The sequence below is a fragment of the Perna viridis genome, chromosome 1 (assembly GCF_037379345.1).
Source record: "Perna viridis isolate PV_CMFRI_1.1 ecotype Kerala chromosome 1, ASM3737934v1, whole genome shotgun sequence".
NCBI classification, from domain to species: Eukaryota; Metazoa; Mollusca; class Bivalvia; order Mytilida; family Mytilidae; genus Perna; species Perna viridis.
In genome coordinates, this window is record NC_142445.1 from 11,477,131 (window position 1) to 11,487,904 (window position 10,774).

A 10,774-nucleotide genomic window follows, 5' to 3' on the forward strand; every position below is an offset into this window, starting at 1 on the left:
ATTATGATTGCCACTAGAAAAAGGGAGGAATGGGTAAGGTCGGGCAATTTAGCCTCCTGTGGCGGAGCGCAAAGGTTCCAACTCCTATCGAATACCACAGCAGGGTTCTTTAACGTGCGAGGAACGTGGCATCTTTCCCAACACGGTGCACCACTATGGTTTGCGGTCAGGTTTTCCGTATTATAGCCTGACAACCCCAGCATGTAACATGCCGGGGGTACCCCATTCCACCACCTGGGGCACACATCCCAGTTGCTCTGTGGGCAGAGCGCCTAGCCCCCGGCCAGGTTTCTGAGCACTATTTAGTCGCCTTTTACGACAAGCTTAGCGCTTCTGCAGGCCTATTCTTTTGACACCCGGACCTGCGCGGGGCACCGGAAATACTACAGTTCTCCACTGATGATGGGAAAATTTTAAACGTATCATGTGACGTAAACAAAACTCAGACGACAGCTGCAAATTCCCAACCAGAAAATGATTGCCTTTCCTATCTTAGAAATGCTATGCTTCCATTTTGATATTATAATCTGAGTTATGTTTTTTTTTCCGATGCGGGTTAGGTTCTTGGCAACAGCAGCAGTAGAACAGCGTACATCCCCGTGTTTCCCGAAGTTTTTATAAACATAACATTCACTATAAACTAGTGACCAAACTTTACGACAAACGTGATGACTTTTCATTCAGAATTGTCAACTTTCCTTTCATCTGTGGCAACATCCCTTCAGCACCTGCGTATGGAGTATTCATATCACAACTCATACGTTATGCCAGCGCTTGCCGAAACCACGCAGACTTTTTGTATCGGACTAGAGCTCTAACAAGTGGGCTTCTGGAACAGAGTTATGTTGCTACAAGATTGAAGTCACCACTACAGAAGTTCTATGGTCGTCATCATAAACTCGTGGATCGTTGTTGTGTATCCATCCTCACCATGAAAACTGATTTATTCAACGGGTATTCTAGCGGTAAAGGGTTATAACCCTATTATTAATTCCAAACTCGTATTTTTGCCAAATTATCGACCCATTTTTGAAAAGGAATATTAAGAAAAAAAAAACTGTTTCGATTGTGTAGATCAAGCGCATAACATGGCCGTCGATTCTTACACCAAAGTTATCTACATACTAGTATATCATAAACTATAAGAAACACTGGATAATAAATGCAATCATCCTTCTTTAGCTTGAAGAAAATTACGATGTAGAATTATTGCTTTTGAAAAGCTAAAGATCACGATTTTTGTGGATTTTAGTTATGACTAGAAAACTATAATAGATATTAGTCTCCGTTGGATCAGAGATGGAGGGTGATATTACCTTTGAAAGGCGAAAATAACGTGTTATGGATTTTTTTCTTCTGTCGTTACTACCCAACATCAGGCCCCAGCACAACAAAACGTGAAAAATTATTGAAGTTTGAGAAAATTCCTAACTGTTTGAGACGTCATCAATTTCAAAGACTTTGGTTTGAGTTTCCATGGAAGTTTAGAATATTCTAAGACTAAAGCAACTCGGGTCTTTTTGAAAAAAAATATCAATATTCCAAATTTTAGAGAAAGTTTTTTTTTACTTTTTTACTCATCCATTGAAAAAAAATGTTTCTACATTTTCACCATTTACTAACATGGCAGATTTTTAAAACAAAACATTGACTTAGATTGCTGCTGAAGTATGAATAAAAAATTACGCTTGCACGACGCTATAATCTTGGTTCCCTTGATTACTCTATCAATAAACGGATCTTAATTTTAATAGGGTGGATAAAATGCCTCAGTCAAAGCTGCGCTCACAAGTAATTCGCATTCTAATTTAACTATCCAATTTGTACTGTAAACGTCGTTAACGTTCACACGTATTTTAAATTTGTATCAAATTCAGTGGACATTAAATACGTTCACACGAGTTAAAACGTTAAAATCGCACTGATAAATCGCGCAAAGGTTTATTTTTAAAGAATTAACTTTCACATGACATTTGAATGAGAGTCGAAACCGTATCCGGATGCGACTTTCAACAATTCATTGACTAATTGGTAAAATTAAATATTTTTATTTTGGGGACAGAACGACTTTTCACAGCCTTTCTGACAAAATTATTTTGTACGATTTTGCGGTGTGTCACCTCATGATTGGATAAAATCATTCGTCCAAATAAGAAAAGCAGCAATATGCATATGACCATGATAGGTAATCCAGCCACTAATGATAACAATAGTTGCAGAATGGCGTTGACATTAATATTCTGTCAATGAAACGACGCACGCAAAGTGTGCACTTTCGAACAATTTAACCTGGACGCCAAGACAAAAATGCTGAATGACTTCCAAAATAACTTCGAAGAAATATAGTTTGATACAAAGATTAATTTATTTCCCCATAATATTAATAAGCAAAATCGTACAAAAATATTATAAAGCCCCCGTAACCGTCTACGACAGTCAGTAGATCTGCTGGAGAGATTTGGCCAACACCTCACCCTCCAACAAAATCTGTCTAAACAATCATAGATGGTCACCTGGGAGCTTATAGTAGTCCATACTTTACACCAGGAGACTGGCATTAACACTTGCATCACACAATAACAATATTACTACCTGTCGCAATTAAAAATAAGAATTCTAAGCATTGGGGAGATTTTAAGTTAACAAAAATGAACGAAACCACTCACCACCTAACTTCGTGCAAGTATACTATTGGTCAAGCTATGTAAATGTCAATAAATCATTTAAACAAAATGGATAAATTCATGGAGAATGTATTTGGTTTGTTTATACAGTGAATGCACTATTTTCGATGTTATAAGAGATAATTAACCAATCTACTTTATGCTGTAGGACAATAATGCCCATTAGCTTAAAAATATGATAATCAGGGAACCAAGATTCTAGCGAAAATCAAAAGAATATAATCCTGGGGCAATGACAAGATATGGAAAACAGACAATTACAACAAAGAACATAAAATAACTTAAATAGTACATACAAAGTAACAAAAATGAGAAACTTAGACTCCACTAAAAACTGGAAGCATGGACCAGGAGCACCAGTAGGGTAAGCTTCTCTGCTTTTCTAGAAACACCCACCAAGTTGCTCATAATAAAGTCAAGTCGGGAGTAGACAAAAGAGGAAAGGAAAACTATGACACGTTGAACAAATCAATTCATGATACAGATGAATACACCACAACAATTCATGAGTTCATGATGACGACCATAAAACTTCTGTAGTGATGACTTCAATCTAGTAGCACCACAAACTCATACAGGAAATATCTATTTACAACTGAAGAAGATGGGGGAAAAAAAAAAAAACAAACAAACAAACAAACAAAAGCACAGAACAAATTTAGACATACAAAAAAGGTGTATCTCTTTAAAGCATCTGACCTTTAGCCCTTAAAAAAATAATCACATTTCTAAGGCATTGGAGTCTATGAATATGAATCTAACAGACCACATATGTTAACAAAAGCAAGTATAACATAAGAGTAATTAAAAAAAATATCTACCAATAGTTTGCCAAAAGGACCCTATGTACAGGTAAGTTAACGTGTTTATGCCAATAATGATTGACATAATTTACACCACTATATACTAAGTACTTCCCAAATCTAAACAGCTTAACTATAACAGTTCATTTAAACAGCTGTTTGAAATTCCTTTAAATATGTTCTGTGCCTGCATGGAGTAATGACTGAAGGAAACACCATATTAATTTAAAAAAAAATAAAAGAAACAGAATATAATTTTTTTTTTATTTCGTACACAGGGTACATTGTCCTCCTCAGAAAGTTGTGTGAGGTCTGTTTGTTGTGAATCTTGGACGATTCAATCTCCTGTGAATTCTGTGTGTCAATGGGAACCTGATCTTTGAGTTCTGAAATTACAGAATAATCACCTCTAATATGCAATTAAATATTAAAACATACCCAGAACTAAAGTAAGCAAGCTCATTAAAATATAGTCCCTGCTTCTGTCTTTACACCAAACATGTAAAACTAGAAAATTGATTACATCTCATACCCTCCTTTTCAAGTTTTCATATGATACCTAATCTTCTAATTAACTTTAAGCAAAAAAAAATATTAGCAGTATAAGGAATTAAGAAGAGTTTTATAGAAAGACAGATGGGTTCCATTCTTTGTTTTAAAATGAAGGCATCACTGCACACAACTTGACAAAACTGCAAAGGAGAACCATACACAGTTGTGGCATGTATGGATACACCATTTAAGCAATGATACAGCTTAGAATTTCGATTCAAATTAAATATTTGACAAAGGATAAGAATTGAACCAGATTCAAATTGGCCTCTTTTGGCCCCTTATACATTTACAACCTCAAAAACCTAAATCAGTCTTCCTTTGAAAGTGTGGCACTTCATAGTGCAATTTTACAGAAATCCATTCTCTAGTAATCAAGTTATTGTTAGTATATCCTGAAAATGCTTGTTTCTCACTTCTTTTTGGTCCCTAATTCCTAAGCAGTTTTAAGTCACCAACCCCAAAACAATGCTGGTCTTCCTCTTGTGCAACAATTTTAAAGAGATCTACTCACTTATAGTCAAAAATAGATGTACCTGTCCAGACATAATGAAAATACTTGTTTATGGTCTCTTATTCCAAAATACATGTAGTTCCAAGCGCTCCAAACTACCTTAGTGGTATAGCATCTTAAGGTATATCATTTCATAAAGATCTATACACTTATACTCAAGCAACTGTCTGGAAAGCAAATTGTAGATGCCAAAGAAGACAATAGCATGACACCTTTGTTCCACATTTTTTGTGGTTGTGTGAAAAATAGGAAAACTGTATGCAATGCACAGTAAACTGAATTGGACCAAAATCTATAAAATAAGATGTGTACTTGAGATTTTGAGAAAAGTTTCATTGAATCCCATTCAGTGGTGTATATGAGGAGTAAAGAATTAGACATAGGTACTCCTGTTTTTTTCCATATTCATAAATGATAAAGTCCATGTTTTTCTAATATGAAACCCCCGAATTGAAATGGAAGTATATAATGGGAATGTTATTAACATTCTGTGAAGTATCATTAAATTTTATTTCATGAGAGATGGGTACTCCTCTGTGTAATGGAAGGAAGGACAGACATCCATATCAATATATACCCCTCATTTGGAGTGTAAATAAAGTTCTATAACCAATAGTTCAGACCCACTGATGGTATGTAACATCCATAATTCACTTCACACTGAGATATTCTGCAGGGAAGGCGACTGGTAGTTTTAATGTGGCACATTACTTCTAGCTCCATCTGACATTAAAATCAGTGGGCTAAGGGAATGTGCTACTGCCTGAAAACCTTAACAATCCTAGATGAGTCTAGATGTATAGTTCAGCAATGGTAAATATGTTAACATTTCAATTTCTCACGGCATGTATATATCTGATAAATGAGTAGACAAAGCTGGCCTCAAATAAAAGCAATGTTTATCAAATTAAAATTTAACACCGAAGATATTCACCAGCCTTCAGTTGTCAGACATGACTGACCCTGAATTATATATTATCTATCAAAATTTGCAGTATCACAAATTTCAAAATCGCTACATTACTTGTATTGCACATGGTAGAATCTCTTTGATTTGGCTTCCTATTATGGTAGTTTTGAGGCCTTCTTGTCTACAATCATTTTTGGGTTTAGATGTTTAATGTATTTGATTTGAATGCTGCAGATGAGAGGTTACCTATAGGGAGGCGACTGGTTGTATTAATGTGGCACATTTCTTCTAGCATCATCTGATATTTAGAACAGTAGGCAAAGGGAATGTGCACATGATTTCAATCATGGAGAGAACTAAGGTTAATAATGGAAAAATACATGAAATTGTATTATCTTCACAGAACTAATTTCTTTGAAAACCCTACTAATTCTTCTTATATGGTTTTGTAACGTGAGGTTTTATATTTGATTCTATTATGAGTGTATTTCTTCTATTCTTAAAAATAGGGGTATAAATGGAATGTCATGTGATCTCGTAATGTAAGGCTGAAATATGTTAAAAATGATTGTTTTTTTAGTGAGGCCATTTTGAACATTTGAATCTTGACCTGTACTTTACGGTACTTAACTGTAGAAAGTTTTTTTTTTTTTAAATCATTGATGCATTCTTAAGTTATCACCTGGAAACTACAGGGATGTACAGACGAGTGGACTCACTTTTCAAGAGGTATCACATAATAACTTGCCACTTCAGTCAGTGGTGTATAAAAAACCTTTTCATTTACCCAACCAAGAATTCAGAATGCTACAAATGAGGCACAGTGCAGACACAGGAAAATATCATTTAAACGAACTCATTCAAGACAGCAATTAAATTAATGATTTTGCTACTATATTCAGAATGCTGAATAGAAAAAAAAATTAAAACTGTGTTAACAATTAAATATATAAATTTCAGGGTTTTTATATTAACCAGTTGGATTAACACCCATCATTCACTCAACACACTGACACTTTCAAAATAAATGCAGAAAAGGGAAGAAAATCATGTCTAATAGATAATATTCTGAATATAACAAAAAAAAAAATTCACCACAAAATGTTAACCAAATTGAATCTATAAAAACTGAATTTTTTCAAGTCTGCATTTGGTACATTTTAGAGAATAATGTCAGCTATTCAAACCTAAAAGACTGTCTTAACACCACATAGTTGTCCTGTGGTAATAAGTTGAATATTATCTTAAAATGTATGGTTGATTTCTACCAGGACAGTTATTTAACTACTCTGGAGCCTGTCTGAATGTGATTGAACTGAAATTCAAATAACTTGGGAGTACACATAATGCCAAATACATATGTTGTAAATGTTACATCCATAATTCACTTCACACTGAAATTTTTTTCCAGGGAAGGCGACTGGTTGTATTGTTTTAGCACATTACTTCTAGCTCCATCTGATATTCAGAACAGTGGGCTAAGGGAATGTGCATACAGTTGAAGACTTTTAATGAACTGTCTCCTACCACGCCACAGAAAAAGCAGTTTCTTCTTAAATCAGACTGAGAATTATAACCTCTTAAATGTATACATTTGGCTTCACTAAGTGTGTATATCTTTTTTCATCATTAAACATCGTAAACACAAATTAAGTACATACATGGAATTGTTTCACATTGTTTCTTCTGCATTTGGAGGAAGCAATTTCTTCAACTTTAATAATCTGAATTGTTGAAGCTCTGGCTCTATGTCTGGCACCCATGTCACGATCTGAATTATAAAATACACATACGACATACAACTAAAGACAACTTATAATAAGCAATCAAATATTTTCATGCATGAGTTTTTTTAGTTAAGTTTTTTTTTTTCAAATCATATAAAATGCTGCCAAGTACCATATTTACAAGCATTGTTCTGATTATCTCTTTATTTATATCAGTTTCCTGTTCAATCAATATAATTCTCTGTTCAGGTTTCATCACTTCAAAATCTTTTTTAATCCAATGCAAAGCTGTCTTTACATGTATCTTTACACCTCCATGTTCTTTTAGATAAAAATTCTAAATATTTAAATCAATGTTATGAAATGAAAACAAGGCTGCCTTCATAATTGCAAGTCTACAATAATATGAATATATTTTTGGAAATTTAATCAAGACAACAGATAATTTATAGGATTCTAATAACCATAGGACAGACAAAGCATTTTTTATTCATCTTATGAGATAATAGTATTTTCAGCAGATTATTCAAAAATTGTGAATTTGAATGTTCAGCCAAATGAACTCAGTATATATGCATCTTGAAAACCAAGTAACAAGTGATTGGCGAGCGATGACCTACAGCATTGGGTTACTGCTCCAGCAGCAGTCAGATCCCTGTACTCTCTGTACATGTTATGGTTACCACTTCTAGAAACATATCTCAGCCAGATTCCAATATTCTTTACTTTTACAGGTTTCTTTTCATAAACCTACAAAAAGAACACTCAGCATTCAAACAAGGTTTTGTTTTCTACACCAGTTTAATGATATACATTTGTTATGAAGAATTTGCTATTGTACTGGAATAGAAAATTCAATATATAGTAGTCATTCAAATGACATAAATATACAATAAACATTTATCACTGCAGAAGACCTCTGGAGAACAATCAATACAACTGCAGATATTAAAATTAAGTTTTAAGCAGGTTTTGGAGGTTTCAACCATATGGACATGGACTTCTACTTCTCTCTTTAATTTTTTTAACTGAATTTTCATTTTAATTTTTTTGGAAAACATGGAAGTACAGTTCTGGTTAATAACATTTGAATTTGTATAGGTAGGGTTAAAGCTTCAAATTATTTTTACCCATTAATTTATTTTAAACCCCCCCCAAAGAAAAATAGGCAAACTACTATAGGATTTCCATTTCCTGACCCCAATGGCAGGTAGTAAAACAATGATTTAAGAAGTCATTATGCTTCAACTTCACTTACTCTGTGGAAAGCAGAAAAATCCTAATTTTTTAAATGATTTGCCTGTGGTGAGAAGAGACATCAAAGTGTGAAGATTTTTATCTGGAGCTTTCAAGTGGAAACCAAAGATTTAAAAACTCCTAAAATGCTAAACTGACTGACCAAAAGAAATACATAAATTACCTGCTGACACAACAAAATTTCTCCACTCATCTTCTTCATCTTCTTCAGTTGAGATACAAAGTACCAAAACCTGGATTTGGCAGTACATTTATCTGGGGCAAAGATTCTCATCTGGTACAGGGGTGGAGTTCTGTTTTTGTCACTCGGCAGAGATCTGCCAACGACCTTGTACTCCTTCAACTATATAACAGAAAAACATTCATGAGTTAATTTTTTTGTCTTTTCTGATGTACAAGTTGGTGTCTCATAGAGACCAAGAGAATCTATAGGTGATAAGTTGTGGAGAGAATGCAAAATAATAAAACAGTCTACAATAATTATTTTAAAAAATGCTTCACAGGGCAAAGCCTGTCTACAGAGGTCAAACCCTCCAAATTTAAGGTAAGTATCAACACACCATTTTGGCTTAATACAGTTTTGAATTTTGTATCTCATTAAATAATTGACCAAGGATAAGAATTTGACCAGAATCCAAGTGGGCCCTTTTTGATAAATGATTCCAGTAACAACCCCTAAAATCTATCCCAGCTTCCTTTTTTGGTATAGCAATTCAAAATATATCTATTCACATTTACTAAGTAATTGTACATATATCATCAGTGTTCTAGGATTTTTTTACTGTTAGGTTTCCACAGGTAAACTGTAAATGAAAATAATTTTATACAAGTAAATTCTGCTTTCCAAAATTAACAAATCTTTTTGAAATTATAGTTTTCTAGTTGCCAAAGGGAAAGTAAAGCATAAACAACCATCTCACACCAAAAATGCACTTGCCCCAGGTGATTGCAAAGTGGAATTCTAGAACACCATTCAACAAAATGCATGTTTATGGCCCATAAATTCCTATAAACTGTGAAGACACAACCCTAAAAGTTAACTCTGGCCTTCCTTCTGAGGTATTGTAGAATTTTACAGAAATCTATACATTCAAACTCAAATCATTGACCGGAAATGAAATGTCTACAGAGGATGATGACAGTATGATACTATTACGCTTTTTATCAGGTCTATAAAAAATTATTAATATCCGGTTTGTACATGTAAAATCAGGAGCTTAAAACATCATGGCAGCTTAATTCTCTTATACTTGGTAAATACAATTGAGAACCAAACGTGTCAAGAAACATAATAAAATACAAATAAAATCTTAGCTTTCCAAAGAGTTATCAAGGGAACCAAGGTTATAACGGTAAAAGACAGAGACCAGACATACGCAACAAAGAACATAAAGTAACTAAAGTCATACAAATCATCCAAGATAGGGATAGTCAAAACATGGCACCCAACTGTTTATGAAAATGATGTGCTCAGCTTACTGTTATGGGACAATTCACCCTAAAGACATTTAGAGCCACGACAACCCACAATTCCTTACCAAAGCCACACATTTAAGCCAATAATAGGAGAATTTGTAGTGTAAGGAAAGTAAAAACAGTTTTTCATTACAAATTTTACCATTCTGGAAGTTAATAATAACAGGTCTGACAAAAATAAAGGACTTAAGAGTTAAGTGGTTCTTCGGGGGTGTTTAAGGTTTCCCCTTCTTCTTATTATTATAATTATATTATGCATTTTACTAAAAATTCTTATTTCAAAGAAATATGGATTTCCACCTTGGTTGACTACCACTCATGTGCCGTCATTATATATACAGTGTCAGTGTGAAAACAAATACTGCCTTACTGCCAATACTGGTAAAAAGATGTGCTAACCCAGCTGACTGCTCCAAATCATTTAGTTCAACGAAAACTATAACCAAATAAAAAATAACACAAGTTCTTTAACCACATATTCCATGACTAGAAGACAGTCACCAATATCTATTTTTAAGTAGTTCAGCTGTAAACTCCTCACGTTGTGGGGAAATGTACTCCCCCCTTTTTTCATAAATCTGCTTTCTGAGTAAAATTCCGACTTTAAATGGCCTCAACAAATATAGTCAACCAGAATGAGGATAGCATAAGTTATAATGTCAACCGAAACAGCTATATATGTTTATTTAAAATGAAATTAAAGGGAAATATACCTCGCCTAACACTTTCATGGCGAATACACGAGGAAAAAGACAACTCACGTGGTTTACCTGAATTACGATATTTTACGAAAAAGAATTAAAATATTAATTCTATTATATATTTAATTATTTATATTAAAATTAATGTTG

General features: G+C 33.8%; 1 protein-coding gene across 1 annotated transcript; it reads right to left on the reverse strand.

The window, feature by feature from the left end:
• Positions 1-3,732: 3,732 nt before the first annotated feature.
• Positions 3,733-10,688, reverse strand: LOC148627253 (large ribosomal subunit protein eL20-like). The gene is made up of 5 exons (XM_088570417.1): positions 10,637-10,688; positions 8,611-8,790; positions 7,811-7,940; positions 7,125-7,234; positions 3,733-3,873 (listed from the first exon to the last, which is right to left on the reverse strand). The coding sequence occupies exons 1-5, from the start codon at positions 10,652-10,654 to the stop codon at positions 3,781-3,783; spliced, it is 531 nt and encodes a 176-aa protein (XP_088426543.1). The 5' UTR covers positions 10,655-10,688; the 3' UTR covers positions 3,733-3,780.
• Between the last annotated feature and the right edge of the window lie 86 nt (positions 10,689-10,774).

Bases quoted from the DNA above. Each gene is read 5' to 3' on its own strand.
- LOC148627253 (XM_088570417.1), bottom strand. The intron at 7,941-8,610 runs GTAATTTATGTA...TTCTTTTTGTAG, and splicing joins AAATTTTGTTGTGTCAGCAG to GTTTATGAAAAGAAACCTGT. The intron at 7,235-7,810 runs GTAGGTCATCGC...TTTATAATTCAG, and splicing joins TGGAGCAGTAACCCAATGCT to ATCGTGACATGGGTGCCAGA.